General features: G+C 48.0%; 1 protein-coding gene across 1 annotated transcript in view; it reads left to right on the top strand.

The window, feature by feature from the left end:
- The window catches only part of STK11IP (serine/threonine kinase 11 interacting protein), a 410719-nt gene that overhangs the window by 63971 nt on the left and 328214 nt on the right, over positions 1–18534 (top strand). The window contains exon 6 of the mRNA XM_085650186.1: positions 8389–8496. Within this exon, the coding sequence (XP_085506312.1) occupies positions 8389–8496 (108 nt within the window). The remainder of the gene's footprint in view (positions 1–8388; positions 8497–18534) is intronic.

Here is an 18534-nt window from a genome sequence, read left to right as displayed (position 1 = left end):
ATCTTATTGCATCAAAAAATATTGAAATGCCAATTTGGTGTATTACTCTTGTCTCTCTTTGGGCATACATAAGTTCTTTGTTTGCACATACCATCTGTTACCTGCATAGGTTTGGGGTATAGTATTTTACACAAGAATCTTATTGCATCAAAAAATAATGAAATGCCAATTTGGTGTATTACTCTTGTCTCTTTGGGCATATACGGGTTCTGTGTTTGCACATGCCATCTGTTACCTGCATGGGATAGGGGTATAGATGGTGCATTGTGAGCTAGTCAAAACTCAGGCCAACATATTCTGATGGTGTGTGTGCACTCATTCTTTCACAGTTGTGACGTTTATGTTGTCCAACTCATGGACAGTTTTACTGAGAAAGTTTGAACTGTAGGACAGGCGGACAGTTTCTTGAGAAGGGGTTTGACTTCGGCGGGTTTCCATTCATCGGGGCAGGAGTCCGTGGCAATGGAAGCACTGAGGATGGTGGGGAGTTTGTTGCTGATCGATTTGTTTCCCAGTTTGAAAATGTAGTGGGGACAGGGGTCCGTAGGTGCTCCAGAGGGGACAGAGTCCTTGATAGCTGTGGTGTTTTGAGTGGTGAGCTGCTCCTAGGTGGTTAGCAGGGGGTTGGGGCTTTCATCTGAAGTAGCGACGAGGTTGAGGATGTTCGGTTGCGGTGGGTTGGAGCTCAGTTTTTGTAGATCTCCTGATCTTGTTCTGAAAGAAGTCCGCCAGGGTGTCACAGATTTCCTGGAAGGAGGTGATTTTGTTTTTGAAGGCTGAGGGCTTTAAGAACTCCCTGACTGTGTTGAATAGCTCTTTGCTGCTGATGGAGCTTGTCTCAATGTGGGTGTCAAGTGCGTTCCTTTTAGTCCTCTTCAGAAGTTGGTGGTATTGGTTGAGCGAACTTTAGAAAGAGGTTCGGTCAGCGGTTTCCTTGGTGGTGCGCCGTCTTCTTTCGATTTGCTTGCTGTTGCGTTTTGTATCTCTTAGTTCCGTGATTCACCAGCTGGCCTGATTGGAGGGTCTCTTAGGTTTTGGAGGCTTGATGAGCGCGACTCTGCCGGCACATTCGGTGATCCAGGCGCAGAAGTCTTTGACAGCCTGTTCTAGGTTGCTGGAGGTGTTTAGTTGGGAGGAGTTGAGGATATTGGTCCCTTGGCTTTCTGATACTTTGTTCCAGCTTCAGTGACTGGTCCTGGTATGTGTGGCGGTAGTGCCGGGGGGCCAGTAATGGTGAATTGGGCGATGGCATGGTCTGTCGAGGTGAGTTGAGTGATGTGGCTTTACTTGACTCTGTCGCTGGCCATGAAGATAGTGTTGAGTGTGTGTCCTGTGATGTGCACAGTGTTGTTGACTAGTTGAGTGAGTCCAAGGGTGTTCATTCCTTCGAGGAGGTTGGCAGATCTGGTGTTGTGCAGGGCATCATGGTGGAATTTGAGGTCTCCGAGGAAGATGTAGTGCTTGGAGTCAATAGCGAGCAGGGCGATGTAATCGGGAATGACGTTGCAGAAGGTGGGGCGGGGGCCTGGATGTCTGTACGTGAGTGTGCCTCTGATGGTGGTTTTCGGTCAGTGTGGAGTTGCAAGTTCAGATGTTCCATGATCTGGGTGGCATTGTCTACAGTGCTGGTGCATTGGATGGTTTCCTTGTGGATGCTTGTGATTCCAAATGCATGTTTGTTGGTGCGTTCTCGGTGCGTTATCCTGTAGCTGTTTGCTGTTGCTGAGGCAATGTCGAGCACAGATGCAGGGTTGAGCCAGGTCTCGGTGAGGATGAGTATGTCGGGGGTGAGGTAGGTGATGGTGTCCCAGATTTCGATGGCATGTTTGCAGAGTGACTGTGCATTGAGCAGGAGGCGTAGCTGGTGTGGCAAGGGTTGCTGTACAAGAGGGTGCTCCGGTATGGAGGCGAAGCAGTAGTGCAGGCAGATGAAAGATCCCACTGTGGTGAGGTGCGGCAGCAGATGTTGCGGCTTCAAGGGCTCGGAGCTCAGTGGCAATGCCGCGATGGGAGGCGGGGGAGCCAAAGTTCCTGGCGCAGGGCGCGATCCAGGCACGAACAGGCGCAGACTGACTCCATTAAGTAGATCCTGGCCTGTCATTTAGATTTTTGGGAGTTACGCTTACAGCAGAAAACGCTGTTGTAGTGGCTGGACAAAGTTCAAATACAGCATATACACTGTTGCAGTAAAGAAAAGGCTAAAGTAAGCGGTAACCGATGCAATGTATAAATAGTAATGAAAGGAACCAAGCAGCTGGGAGCGAGGCATGCAGCAGGGAGGGGGAGCTGGTACTGGGACCTGCTCATCACTTGGTTCATGGTTCTCCATGAACTGGACATATGTGAGACAGGCATGTACACACTCAGGGCCCGATTCACAGAACTAACTTAAGACAAAATCCTAAACTTACTACTTTTGGTATTCACAGAAGTTAGGTTTTGTCTTAAGACAGACTTAAGACAGACTTAAGACAAACTTAATACAGACTTAAGACAAACTTAAGACAGACTTAAGACAGACTTAAGTTAGGATTTTGTCTTAAGTCTGTCTTAAGTCTGTCTTAAGACAAAGTCCTAACTTCTGTGAATACCAAAAGTAGTAAGTTTAGGATTTTGTCTTAAGTTAGTTCTGTGAATCGGCCCCTCACAGCCTAACTTGCATTTAAATGTTTTTCAGTGTCATTTAGGGATGAAGTGAAACATATTTTAGAAACCTACAACACCTCATCTTCCTCTCTCTCCACCCACGGCACTCCCAAATGTTAGCGAATAACCCTCCACAACTCAAGGAAGGGAATTAAACCTTACACCAGCCCTCATCATGACCACGCGTGCTCCGCATGCGAGGGTTCCAAGCAGCGCGCATCCGGCCCAGGGCTGAGCCTATTGCCCATCACAGTAATGAACATATGCCTGCCAGGCCCACCAGCCAATAGGTGTCCTCAGTCATAAACATATCCATAGACAACACCACAAATCCATGCAGATACTCCGTGTGCTTGAACATGGCTCATCCAGTACTGTTGGCAGCTTGTTGCCTGTAGTGATAGCCCACAGACACTGTATATAATGAGAAACAAAGCGACACCTTGATGTTATGAAATGATTGTAGTGAAGCAACAGTGGAACACAGTCCACTGCTAGTCACTGAGGCCTTCAGTGCCGGACCCGCCTCTCGTGATGGGAGCCTGGACTGCCAGAGCCGGACCATGTTTCCAGTTGAGTGAAGAGATGCACCTTTCCATTATGCTCAACTCTCAGTTTGGCTGGCTACATCACAGATTATCTAATATATTTCTTGTGCAGTCGTTTCTTGATTTTTTTTTTTTAGGAATGAGCATCCACCTGCCTGAACTAAAGCAGTAAAGTCGGGGTTCGAATGCAACGGGGGATCCCTATACGGGAGCTCTGGATTCTCTCCATTCAGATGCAGCACAGTATCCCAAGCCATAATTATAAGAAGGCTCACTATTTCCGGTCTCGGATTCTGGCCTGGCCAGGGCTTGTGGGCCACAGGGCCTGTGTGCGCAAGAAAGAAAGATTCATGTCCAAACCGAGACACCGGCATTTCTTCCGCACATTTCTCCATGTGGGGCCCCCCCATCAGCCTTAGTCAGTCACATGATGTGGACTTTATTAAGCACAGTAGCCTTCTAAATCTTTGTTTTTGAATGCCACTACCTTGATTTCCTGCACCAGTTTATGCTGATTCAGTGCTGATCTCAGGGTAGGTCGCTCCCCTGTCCCCGCAGCGCCACCAGCTCTTGTGTGTTGCCTTCTCCTCCTTCTGCTTGCTGATCCGCCTGTTACCCCCTCTGCCTGCTGTATCCTGTGTGCTTGTGACCCCCTGTTTGCATTCTGTACCCCAGTGTGATCACGCCCCCCCTTTTGCTTCCTGTATCCTTGCGTGCTTGTGCTCCCCTCTCCCCCCTTCTTGCATTTTGTATCCCCGTGTGATTGCGCCCCCCCGTTTATTGCCTTCTGTACCCCTGTAAGACTGTGCCTTCTGTCCCACTCGCCGTTCCCCCCCCCCCCCTCGCCGTCCGTTTTTCCCGCTTTTTTGAGGCCGCCTCGTCCTTTAGGCCTCTCTGCGCCGCTTCTTCCGCCTTCGCCTTTTGCCGCTTTTCCCGCCTACCCGCCCTCCTCCCAGCTCACCCCGCCCCCCCGCTACCCCCTTATATGGCGGCTGCTGCGAGGCCGCGCAGCGGACGCGCACAGCGGGCGCGCCGCTGGCGCGCCTAAGGCAAGCCCGTCTGCGCCCGTCCGCGCCTGGTCCACGCCCGGTCCACGCCCAGCGCCTAAACCCCTGGTCCCCACCCCCTCCGCCTGACCTACGACTCCGCCATCCTCACCAGCCTCAACCCCGGCCGCACGCCCGGCTGCTACCGCGCCACCCCGAAACGGACCCACGGACCCTTCACCTGCAACAACTGCCGCTTCTCCTGCCATCGGACCCACTGCGCTCCCGCCGAGAACAACGCCCCCGGAAACAACCTCCACTGCATCCTGGTCAACACCCGATCCGTCCACAGGCACGCCATCGAACTGTGGAACCTCATCAACTCTACGAACCCGGACATCGCCTTCCTCACCGAGACCTGGATGAACCCCTCCTCGGCACCCGACATCGCCATAGCCATCCCCGACGGCTATAAAATCATCCGGAGAGACCGCACCAACCGCATCGGAGGAGGCATCGCCATCGCGCACAAAAACTCCATCCGAGTCACAACCGACACCGACAACTCATTCCCCGACGCCGAACATCTCCACTTCATGATCCACAGCGACCCCAAGACCACCCTCCGAGGCACCCTCATGTACAGACCACCAGGACCTCGCTCCAAGTTCACCGAAGACATCGCAGACTTCGTCAACTCTCACGCACTCTCCTCCACCGACTACATCCTCCTAGGAGACCTCAACTTCCACCTAGAGAACCCCACCGACAACAACACCACCGCCCTCCTGGACAACCTCGCCAACCTGGGACTGAACCAGCTTGTCAACACCCCCACCCACTACGCCGGACATACACTCGACCCCATCTTCTCCTCCAGCAGACACGTCACCTTCAACCACACCACCGAACTCACCTGGTCGGACCACAGCTGCGTCCACTTCAGCTTCAAGAAGACCACCGTGCATCACCACACTCAGCAACCACCAAGAAGACACTCGAACCGTATCACCACAGAACAGATCGCAGCAACCCTCTCCCAGAACCAACCCACCGGCACCACTGACCCAAACGAAGCCGCCAACAACCTCACCAACTGGCTCTCCGACTGTGCAAACCTCCTGGCCCCCCTGAAGACTCAAGCCAGCACCAACAACCACAAGAAAAACTCATGGTTCACCCCCGACCTCAAAGACTCCAAGAAAGAATGCCGCACCCGAGAGAAGACGTGGCGCCTCAACCAGACCGAAGAGAACCTTTCAGCTCTCAAGGACGCCACCCGCCAACATCACCAACACCTCCGCGCCGCACGAAAAACCGCCTACCGGAATAGACTGGACAACAACGCCCACAACAGCAAGGAACTTTTTTGCATCATCAAAGAGCTCTCCAACCCGGACGCAGAAAACAACTCCATCCCTCCATCACAGGACCTCTACGACTCCCTCGCGACCTTCTTCCACCAGAAAATCACCAACATATACAACAGCTTCCCGACCACCGACGCGAACCCCCCCCAGAACCCGCCAACGAGATCACCACCATCCTCAACTGGAGCCCAACCACCACCGAGGAGACCACCCGCGCCATGATTTCGATCCACTCCGGCTCCCCATCGGATCCCTGCCCGCACCACATCTACAACAGGGCCGACGACATCATAGCACCACACCTTCGAGACGTCATCAACGCCTCCCTCACCACCGCCACCTTCCCGGAGAGCTGGAAGCACGCAGAGCTCAACGCCCTCCTGAAGAAGCCCACAGCAGACCCCACCGATCTCAAAAACTTCAGACCCATCTCTCTCCTGCCGTTCCCCGCCAAAGTGATTGAGAAAATTGTCAACTCTCAACTCACCAACGCCCTGGAAACCCACGACTCCCTCGACCCCACACAGTTCGGGTTCAGAGCCAACCACAGCACCGAAACCGCCCTCATCGCAGCCACGGACGACATCAGAGCCCTGACCGACAAGGGTGAGACCGTGGCCCTCATACTACTGGACCTCTCTGCAGCCTTCGACACGGTCTGCCACCGCACCCTAATACGACGCCTCAGCAACGCCGGCATCAGAGGCAAGGCCCTCGAATGGATCATCTCCTTCCTCTCCGGCAGGACCCAGAGAGTCCGCCTCCCCCCCTTCAGATCGACAGCCACGGAAATCATCTGCGGCGTACCCCAAGGATCTTCCCTCAGCCCCACTCTCTTCAACGTCTACATGACCCCCCTGGCAAACATCGCACGCAACCACGGACTCGACCTAATATCATACGCCGACGACACCCAGCTCATCCTTTCCCTCACTAACAATCCCACCGCAGCCCGAACCAAACTTCACGAAGGAATGAAGGAAGTGGCGAACTGGATGACAGACAGCCGTCTGAAACTGAACGCAGACAAGACGGAGGTCCTCATCCTCGACCCCACTCCCACCGCATGGGACGACTCCTGGTGGCCCCCCGCCCTAGGCAGCACTCCCAACCCACCGACCACGCACGCAACCTCGGCTTCATCTTGGACTCATCACTCTCCATGACCAGGCAGGTGAACGCGGTGACCTCGGCATGCTTCAACACCCTCCGCATGCTCCGCAAGATCTTCCGCTGGATCCCCACCGACACCAGGAAGACCGTCACCCACGCCCTCGTAACCAGTCGCCTGGACTACGGGAACACCCTGTACGCCGGCATCACCAACAAGCTGATGAGAAAACTCCAACGAATCCAGAACGCCGCCGCGAGACTCATCCTGGACATCCCTCGCCACCACCACATCTCCGGACACCTGAGAAAACTCCACTGGCTCCCCATCAACAAGAGGATCACCTTCCGACTCCTCACCCACGCACACAAAGCCCTCCACAACCTCGGACCCAAACTGATCAACAGCCGCGTCTCCTTCTACACCCCTCCGTGCACTCTACGTTCCGCCGGTCAGGCCCTGGCAGCTGTACCCCGCATCCGCAAAGCCACCGCCGGAGGAAGATCCTTCTCCTTCTTGGCAGCGAAGACCTGGAACTCGCTGCCCAGCCACCTCCGCGCCATACCTGACCACCTCTCCTTCAGAAGGCAGCTCAAGACCTGGCTCTTCGAGCACTGACCCCCCCCCCCCCCCCCCAGCGCCTTGAGACCCTTTATGGGTGAGTAGCGCGCTTTATAAATGCGAATGATTGATTGATTGATCTGGGAGCCTTGTTCTGTAGGATACCCTCGCCTTTACTGCTGATAATTGATAGTCGTGTTTATCAATGAAATCTTTCTAGAGGTTGTCTATCTTTCCATTAGGGAATTGTAAACTATCTTCCATTTCCTTTGTGCAAGGCAGCTGCATCGTGTCTGCTGGTGATGTTCTTGGTGTCCAGGGCTCTACCTCTTGTCTCTGCTCAGTTTTACCCATTAGGTTAGGACTGCCAAGGCTCTACTTGGAGCATTTCTACAGTTAGCCTAGACTGGAAGTGAACACATATTGTATGTGAAAAGTTAAATGAATGCACTTTTCACAGGCCTTCTCGGAGTCGAACATTTTGTAATTGATTACCAACATGGTAATGGGCAGGGGGCATCCATAGGGTTAGGTTATTGCAGGGGGGTCTACACTTTACTCTGGTAGCATTTTGTGGGATCTGCAGCAAACAACTATATTTCCCTGGTAGGATCTGTTCGCCCAGGTGGCTCAAGATCTTAGGCAGAATCGAATAACCATCTGATGACGATGTCACTGAGCTATTTCAGCTGCTTTTTCTATTAGGTTGCCAGAGCTCACTTCTCATGTGGCCCAAGTCCTCTCCCGACTCACTGGTGCCTCAACGAGGCACAAGGTTTAAGCAACTGCTGTGTGAGAGTTGGGAAAATAGCTGACGGGTATGTGTTTTGAGGAGTTGTTTGGTGTGAGTTGCTGAAGGATGCGCCCATGAAATTTGAAGAGGTGCTGAATGCAAATTGTAGTGGAAGGTACGTTTTCAAATGTTGGGTTGTGTGAATTGTCGCAAGAGCAGGCAGGTGTTGGGTTTCAAAATCTGCTGTGTCTGAGTTTTGCGGACTGGAACGAGTTTTGAGGCGCTGAGGAGTGTGACCTTCGGAAATATCCTGTAGGCCCCAGGTTTGAGCAGCTATTGGGAGTGAGTTGTGGAAGCCAAGGTATGTTAAACCACGGTTGGAGAATGGCCTTGGGGACATTTCTGATGTCATTGCATCTTACTCTTGTTGCAGGAGGTCCTTTCGCTATGTGGAGGGGATCTCAGCTCGGCACTCCCTTGGCTTGAACTGCACACACTAAACTTCAGCTACAACTGCATCAGCAACTTGGACGACTCCCTGGTAAGAGGTTGATGACTTGTAGATAAGGCAGGTGATGGGTGGCAGAATGGGCCATGGGCTCACATTGATACGTAGACTTCTATTCAACTAAAGCACAATGTGGGATTGCATGTGAAGATCTTCGTCTCTGCGGTCCACAAAAGTATGTGTGTGTATATTCATGGGATGTGAGAGGCGAGTGTGTATGGCAGACTATGACAACAGTGATGTGTCTCCATACTGATGGTAAGTGCCTATACTCTAACCGTGAGTCAGGTCTAGAAAGCCAAAGAGCACAACACTTTTAAGTGTGTTATTGTAATTGGACACAGTGTTGAAAGGCCTTTTGATGTAAATGCAGAGCCCATGAGCACACACAGGCCTGTACAGTGCTGGAGGGCGACTGGCAGCTGCACTCACTTGGCTTCAGTATGAGGCTGGGGATGTACTAAGCAGTCCTGAAAAGGGGACGTCTCGTGTCCCGGAGGCCCATACATCTGCTGCTGGTCAGTTCTAGAGGACCAAGGGACTGAGCACTTTCTCCAGTTCGGAGCCACTTAGGCCTTCACAATGATTTTTCTTTGAATTCTGACACTTCATTATTCTTTTTAAACCTGGTCAGAATTTAAAACAATACTTAACAAATGGGCATTGGCAAAGCTAATATCTTGCCACTTGCACTAGATCGAGGTGAGACCTATTGGCAATTCTCGTTTTGCTCCTGTGGTCCCCTGCTAGTTTGCCTAAACCCAGATACTAGGGGAGCTTCTGCGCACCCCTCTCTCAGATATTTTTCTTTGAGTCTTTCTTTCATCTAGATTCATACTGGTTGATTGCACGATAGATGCACTGTTGTTCTCGGGACACTTCAGTTGTACTTGTACAATATTTTAAGATCGCAAAGTCCCAGGTATAAGGAACGTCTTAAGAGTGTTCTAGTCCTAGAGTGAAAAATGGACTTTCTGAGGCAGGAAACGCAAACAAGTGACAGCGCTTCTGACCTTTTCTGCGAGTCTTCTGAGACCCGCTCCTTAACATGGCAAAGGGACATCAGACACTTAGGGTCCAGTCTTCTGAGACCCGCTCCTTAACATTGCAAAGGGACATCAGACACTTAGGGTCCAAAGCAAGCTGAGGTCAGAGCTCAGTACAAGCTGTTGGTTTCAAATTCGCTGCAGTATATATTGTTAAATATATTTAGTCACACATTAATCAGTATGTGAAGGTCTCTCTTAAAAAGACGGTGTAATACAGTATGTGGGCTCTGACTTTCTAGTGCCATTATATCATTTGGTGATGTCACAGGTTCATCACGTGAATGGGACATAAATGGGGACATAAAAGAGGTAGAGATGAGGGAAGACCTACCCTGGTCAGGTCAGGCATTCACAGGTAAGAAGTACTCCGAAGGTCTGATTACGATGGTAGTATGTTAACCATCTGAGTAGAACCTCCTACAAAGGACTCGCGGACCCCAAAGCGTTAGTCCCTAGACCTTGATGAGCTGCAGAGGGAGTTGATTCTGTGGCAGCACCTCTTTGGGACAGGAGGGAGGCTCGATCGACTGGACGCCGCTGGCTCTAGGTGACCACTGTTAGACCATTCCTACTAATCTAGTAGAACTGTGTATTCAGACAACAAAATTTAATAATACAGAGACCGGGGCTCCTTATATAACCAGTAAACGTTGGTCTGTTTGGTTAGCTCACAATACCACATCTAAACTCCAAAACCTACAGAGTTATAGATGCTGTCGGTAACCTAGAACATGACTCTCCGATTCCAAAGGATATCAGGGAAACCGATCGAACCCTTTAGTTTGTTACTCTTGGATGCCCAAAGTGTTCACAAAGAAAAGATATAATATTGCATTTTCAAATGTTTATAGAAAAGCTCTAATCATGGCAAATATAACATGGACTGCTATTATACGAAAGTTGAGAAATATTGGAATACGTATTATTAGAATAGTGAAAAATACAAACCATTCAATCATGGTAATTGTTCCTAACGTTCCTAATTTTACTCCTATCTATTGCTATCCTCTATGCTAAATAGGGCATATCGGGGGTACCCATTTCCCAGGCCTGTTAGAATGACCTAACCCAATACCTTGGTGCTGTTTGTCTGGAAGCCGGGCTAAGTGCTTCCACAAATGCAACTCCGACTGAGTGTACAGCTATCTTCCTTCTCAGGATGAACGTCGGGAAAGCAGGATTGCTTTTCATTTTCACCTTCGGCATATCAACACGCGGATCGGCGTCTCCATTCATTTTTGTTCGGTGACATTTTACCATATTTATACCGTGGAACATTGAAGGAAATGAAATTGATTAATACAAGAAGCCTGATAATGGCATTGTTTTGACGGATTGTGTCTCCATGTGAGAGTTTTCTGAAGGGTATACCAGTACCTACCTATGAGTCATTTCACAAAGCTTATCACGTTTCAAAGAACTGGGCCACTACCCCTATATGATATGCAGTTGTATATTTAAAGGCCTTGAGAAAGTCTTAGAACAAGACGAAACACCTGTTGGCTATAATGTGCTGGGAATATTTTATGAAAGAAATGAAATATCTTCACGGACAAGAATAATAAAAAAATACAGATCTTTACCAAAATCGGATCGTGTTGAATTAATGTTTTGAATTCCTGTTATTGTATGTGGTCTAATGTGAAAAAGAAAAAGGGAAAATTATCCTTTACAGTTTCTATACATTTGATCTAAAATATATATAGATCTATTACATATACGAAGGTGTGCCATAGGAACCCTAAATTTGTTAAGTTGATGCACGGAAAGTCCTTCTTTTCATGCTATTAGAGCCCCTTGGTGGTGGGCTCTTTTAGGGTAGAGCACCCAATGATATCACTTATACACGCTTTATAAAAACAATAATTTTAATGTCATATTGAATGTGCGGATATTTTCCTCCGGGAACACCACCACCTGTGCTTCAATTCAATTCTACATTTTAGGCTTGTTACAGAGTGGACTGCCAGGGAGATGGGTAAGAAATGGGTCCCAATGAGCCAGGCGATCGCCGGCAGACCGTGGTGGGACATAGCTCGACTATCACAATTGTAAGACCTAAAAACACATATCTGTCCACTTCCACTAAATACTGAATATATGGGAAGAACAGAAGCGTGGGGTTTGCTTACATCGCTTCCCTCTCTGTGTTCAACAATACAGACTGCATACCCGATGTGTAAAAAGAAGCTTTTAGTAGATGGCGGTAGGGTGATTGTAGAGTCCTGTCAAATCTTTGCCAGAGGTACCAGATTGAGACGTTACAGAGAGTTCAAGCTTCAAGAGATGGATGGGATCCAGTATCTGTGGCTGCTCATTGGTCCGTATACCCTATCAATAAAATGGCCGCCTTGAGGGGCTTACACCTCTGGAGAAATGTATGTATTCAGCTCGGCACTGAAGGTGTGATATCTGGTTTATATTTACAGACTACTAAGTGGGGTGCAGACTCGTCCACAGTAGCGTTATAACATATCAGTCCCAGTGGGAGGGGCCATTACAGAGGGAGGCACCAGCCCTAACACCTTAGAGTGGCCCTCAATAGGGAAAGACCTCAAAAGTCATGTTTCGTTGCTATGTGACCCCTGATAGATCATGAAGTGGACTAGACAACAGATGCCAAAGATGTGGTTGGAGACAGGGATGATGTTGCACATCTGGAGGAGCTTTTCTACAATTTAGACTTCCTGGAAAGCAGTCCCGAGCAGTGCATAGGAACCTGTGGGGTTTGAGGAACCTGAGGAGTTGGCATGGTACTCAAGCGTCTGAGCGAAGAGCTTGCAGAACAAGCCACAGAACTGTTTAATGGCAAATAACAGGGCAGCCAAGGCATTGATAACATTGTGCTGGAAGAAAAGGATGCCCCCTAGTGCTCTACAGTGGTTCTACAGGTCTAGCCAGACTATTTCCTTGGAAAAAACTGACGTTACAGCTACAACAAGATGGCGAACGCTTTGAAAAAAACTGACCGTCGCTGGTCAGATGCCTGCTACAACTTACAAACACCCCCACGGATCCAGTTCGGCTGTGAGCACTGAAATGTTTTGATCTCTGAAAATTTAGTGGGAAACTGCAGCAGGAGGAGGGAGCGCACAAACTAATAAGTCAGGTCGGCCCAAACTGGATTGGAGGGGCATAGGGACTCGGCGCTTGCTTTTCTTTTTCTGAGCAAAGTATTGAGGGGCCCCAGCAGAAGAGGTGCTGCGAGGGACTGGTCGCATGGGAAGTACTTGAAGGGATGGTTATACCATTTGTATTTCTTCTCTCCCATATTGGGAGTGTTTGTAAGGCCATATTTCATATTTGATAAACACCAATAAAAAGTCCTTGGTTAAAAAGAAAATAGTTCTCATGAGTTAGACCACTTCAGATGTTATAAAGAAAACATAACCACAGATCAGAACACAAACAACGAAGCTAAATGATGTCCCTTTTTAACTTCTTTCCATAACTGCGTACACTCTTCCCCGACTGTGTATATGGATATTCAAGTTATTTCTATTCTTAACGTTGAACAGTGATCTCCATTGACTTCTCTATGAAGAACAGCCGCCTGGCCATACAGCACCGCGCCGACTTCACCAACTGCACTTTGTAAAGTAGTGTCACAGGAGTGCCGCTAATTTCCTTCAAAATGTAATTCAAAAACCCACAAGTGGGGGGTCTCCGCCTCCGTCTCCACACAGGTAAGCTTACTATGTATGGAGTAAATGTCGGCGGGACCAGAGGGAGTGAAGTGAAAATGGCAGTGTCTGCTAGTAAATGGGAGGGTTTAGGGAACGGCGGTACACTACAAACACCCACTGCGATAGAATAAGCACATTACTGTTCAAAACTAGATTTAAAAAAGGAGACCGAATACAAGCTAGATTTGGTCTAATCCCTCTTAGGGATTGTTATGGTAAGCAATAGCGCGAATCACATCGTGCATGCCCATCATTGGAATCCGCGGCAGAGTCTCTCCTGAACTCCTAAAAAAATACTCCCATTGAGAAAACGTTTCCTATGACAACTCTTTTACAGATTTAAAAGTATGTAAATGCAATCGAGGAGTGCATAAATGGCATGGACCCACAATTAATTGGATGCTTCCGGAAATGTATTTTTCTTGCTGCCAAAAGATTGACTGCGGGAAGCCCCGACACCGGGCTAGGAACATTCACTTCTTATTGCTTAGCAAATCCCCACCAGTGCGCTACGTCCTCACACATCACGGTAACAGGAAATGTTGACTTAATTAAAGCCACTTCATGGCTTTTTGTAAAGAATCTATTTAATATGATAACAAATCTTGCACTATTATTCATGTAGCTGATTTTTTATAATGTTAAAGGGGTAATCATCATGCAATGTGCTGCAACGTTTCTTTGAATAAAAGAAGACCTCATCTGATTGTAAGGATTTTAAATAATCATATTTTAACATTAATCTATATGCCTCCACCTCTAAAGTTACAACAGTCCTAGAGCACCACACGCCCATAGAAAGCGATGACGGTAGGGACTTAAAACACCCTAAAAGCAATAATGGTAAATCAATAAAATTCATTTGATTTTTTTAACACAGACATGTTAAAAATATGCAGATAATTTTCAATTTGTTTTATTGAATAATAAAATTCTGCAAAATAATTAAATAACCCAGTGAAATTTTGGTTAAAAAATGTTTTTAAACAGATTATTTCAACCCAATTTGTAACACTTTATACACTAAGTAAAAAACTTTACTGTGGGTTGAAATTGTTTTGTAAATTCTTTACGATATATCAAAAAGTTAAATAGATATATATTTTAATTTACTACACTTAATGTAAATAGTAATATTGCTGTAACAACTATTTTATTACTTTATTTCAGTGGCATAGGAAATGATTTTACATTTGTATTTTATATTTAAAAAAATTGTGTTTGTTTTTAAAGGATAATAACCTTTTGTTATTTTCTCTATACTTTCCATGGAGAGATCTCCACCACAGTATGTATGTATACAGTATTTCTATGGTGCAAACCTAGTCAAACGGCTGCAGAGCACTGTACACGGTGGTGGAGCTCTCCACCTACGTGTGAACAGTTACTTGTATAAATTGAGGCTTCAGTGTTTCCATCCACTGAATCGAGGCGGTGAAGTACTGGGTATTTTAGACCCAGCGGTGCAGGGGCACACACCCTATGACTTCTGGGTTCACCCTGTTCCAGACCTACAGAAACACAGAGTCTTCTGGGTGAAGTCAAAGATTTGTTTATTGGCTGCAGACCAATGACAGGTATCCTAGAAGTACAACAGCGTGTATGTTCTCAGGAGACTGCTGAAAATCATGGAGACGGACTTCACTTTAAATAGGCCTTTTCTGGCCTCAAGCATACATTCCTAGGTTTTATGATACGGCCATATATGAGTGTACATTACAAAGAAAAGGCAGAGTCATGATGACCATCCCACATTCCAGTTCGGCCAGCCCACAATGATTTACACAGTAAGGTTCAGATCCCACATCAGATGTAAACAGACCCCCCAATAAACATGAGCATCTCCTGTTTTGGGAAACAAGTCATAAAGCAGGAACAAGCAGGTGTGGAAGAGATTAGCCGGGGGATTGTATAGAATGAAAGGGTTTTATGACGGGTCAAGCCCTGATGCTAATCACAGGTGGACGGAGGAAGGGGAGCTCGTGAGACCGGTTTGACCTGGGGCAGCAGAGCCAGCTGCCCAGGTCACAGAGAAGTCAGAGGAGAAGCCCATGTACTGTGAGGCCCGTATTTACTCCATTATAGCCTATGTGAGGGCAATGACAAGATGGCCACTGCTTCCAAAATGGAACCCGCGTAGTGAAGCAGAATAACGTGTACACAGTGCATTCATAGCTAAAACGATATATAAAGCACTCGTACATGCCGCATTTACCATTTGCGGTTTGCTAATACCAAGATAGACAGGGGTAGGGCCCTGTCCCCTACGCGGTCCCGAATATTAAAGTACGACAGACCCTCCTTTTGCCCTTACATAGGCAATCACTATACTCATCTTAATCCGAGTCCAGGTCAATGTTCACAAAGTCATGGAGATGTTGCTGTAGCATCATCCTATTACTTAGTTCGTCCCTCGATACGGGTTTCCTTACACATAAGGTAGCACAGAGGCCACATATCGCGGGAGCACACTGTATGCACAGACAGAACAGGAAAAGAATGGCTAAGATCATTCCAATGACCATCAGAACTTTCCAACCCCAGGCAGATATCAATTCCCAGAACCACCCCACCAGTGACCAATCTCCCTTATCCACGTGTATGGCTTCAGATATTTTATGGAGTTTGGAGATGGCTTGATACACTGTTGGAGCATTATCTGGTATGAAAATGCAGCAACTGGATTGGATGACCTTGCATACCCCACCGCGGTCTGCAAGAATAACGTCTAGAACCATGCGGTTCTGCAAAGTCATAAGGCGATCCGCTTGGAGCTCAGCTGTCAGATTACTAAGGGCACCAGCCGTTACATTGACAGTGGATTCAACCACACGAGTCAGCTGTCTCAGGTTCCTACTATTGACCATAGGTCCCCAAAACGGCAGGAAACACAAGAAGAAGTCTCCCGCTTCCTGACCGGCAGTATCCTCCTTACTAATCACACCTCTCACCACTCTGGTCTTGTGATAGTCAGAGGCAGCAGTAAATGTCGGCGATAGCAAGTTCGCAATATAACATGTGCCCGAGAAATCAGGGGGCAGCCATGTATATGCTCGGTCATTACAGATGAAATATGTGCCCTTGGCAGCCAAAAACGCAGGGGAAAACTGTGACGGGAAAGTGTACGTTTCAGTACAGTCACTTCTTCCCAGTTGAGCTCTAGGATTCTGACCATTACCCTGTAAGCAGAACCGACCCATGTGGGGTACGACCCAGATTGGAGACGAGATTTTTCGCTGTCTTTCACCCAGACTAATACTATACCCTGTCGCGTTCCATCCTACATAAGGTCTCAACTCTTCTTTGGGAATGGATGAGTAGGCATCGATATCCCTACTCATATCGGCAACTCCTTTCATCAAAGCCTTATTATTGGTGATAGGTCTGATGGAACGCGGTTGGCGAGGGGAGTATGTATCTAGAGCATAGAGAAACATGGTCTGGAATGCCCATGACGATCCATTGTAACTATACGGCAGCACCAGGTAGGGAATACCCTTGTTAATGGTATGTGGCATTAACCCACACACCCAGCAATTGGTCGTATTCATTACCAGTTGGTGCTGGTGCAAGAGCTGGATAAACGAGTTATTTACGAACTCTGATCGTCTGGTCTGTTCGTGCTCAGGCAAAGGGTGGAAAGAGTGAGAGGAGGCAGTAGAAAGAGGTATAGGCTGTTCAGTGGGTTCAATGGGCTTTTGAGCGGAGAAAAACACAAATCCTACAATAAACATTATGATACTACATAGTGTAAAAAGGCACAAAAAGACAAAACATTTACTTTTTACAATTCTACACATCCTTGCGTTAAAGTTCATTTCCTCAATTGGTCTCTCCATCTTAAAAAACTCCATCCTCTACTCGGGCCGCTCGCGGCGGATGAGTGTCTTCTGCTAAGGAGTACGCCTGTCAGTCCAGGGAAACGCCCTAGACCAACCAGAACCGTTGACCTAGCGTCTTCGGCCTGTACCCCAAAGTCTTGGCACCGCGACCCTGCGGCAGAACCCGGATGGTGGTTCGAAAAACAAAAATCAAGAAAGTCCTTCAGATGGGAGAGCAAAAATGTCAAAAAGGAAATAGTGAGGAAATCTTTATTTGTCCATGGGCCTAGGTCTCAAATTATAGCGGAGGCGGCCAGGTGCTGTTTGGTCTTGAAACAAAAGTTCAGGCTCAGTGGTGTCCAGTCGATTTGATGGTGGCACAGCTTCCTGCAGAATATTGTCACTCTCTTGGTCTGAAACTGTGTCTCTTATGCGTGCGTCACTGAATGGTACAAAACGAGGTACAGTGTCTGTCTCAGAGTCGGCGATACCCTCCTTGACCCACTGGTCATATGGCAGAGGCAAAGGGACTACTTTACAGTGGGTACCATGGATCCAGTGTTTCTTTCCTTTCACTCGCACTGCTGATCTTGTCGAAAGAAGAACAAGATGAGGGCCGATCCAGCGAGGCTCGTCGTTGCTCTTGCGCTGGAAATTTCGGACTAGCACCCACGTACCAGGGTTGATAGGGTGTCCAGGAGGTTCAGAAGCTTGGGGAAGAGTATCATGTACCTGTTGGTGCAAAACACGCAGTTTAACAGTCAAATCATACAGGTAATCGAGCAGTACTGGATGCTCTATCTCACTGAACTTCATGGGCCTCGGTACACCCCATACATTGGCCGGACGGCCAAAGACAACCTCGTAAGGGCTAAGCCCCACTCGTGAGTGTATGGTCATTCTGGTGGACAGGAGTGCTAGAGGCAGAGCGTCAGGCCATTTAAGACCGGTGCTCGCCTGGATTTTGGCCAGCTTGAGCTTTAAGGCTCCATTGTAGCGTTCTACTAATCCAGCTGATTGGGGGTGATTTGCAGCGTGGAACTTCTGCTTTATCCCTAGCCCTTCACATACATTCTTCATCACTTTACCCACAAACTCACTTCCATTATCACACCACACCATTCTTGGCATCCCAAACCTAGGGAAAAATTCCTTCACAAGGGCTTTGGCTGTGGATAGGGCAGTGTTATCTTTCAGAGGATAAGCCTCTATCCATTTTGAGAAAGCACAAACAACCACCAGTACATATTTCAGGTTGTTGCACCTTTCCATGTGAATAAAGTCCAGCTGCAAAACTTCGAATGGACATGATGGGGGTGCAAAGTGACCAGCTGGAGTTGGGGTTCCCCTACCAGGGTTGTACTTCAAGCATACTATGCAATTCTTGACCACATTCTCTGCACACTTGGGAATCCCAGCATTCTGCCATACTGGAGCCAACAACTTGCATATACCTTTCGTACTGATATGTGCCATTCCATGTGCCATAGTAACCACTGGAAGCACATATGCATC

Source organism: Triturus cristatus, chromosome 3_2 (assembly GCF_964204655.1).
Source record: "Triturus cristatus chromosome 3_2, aTriCri1.1, whole genome shotgun sequence".
NCBI lineage: Eukaryota > Metazoa > Chordata > Amphibia > Caudata > Salamandridae > Triturus > Triturus cristatus.
Note: the sequence above shows the minus strand (reverse complement) of the source record. Positions and strands in the feature narration are given on the sequence as shown.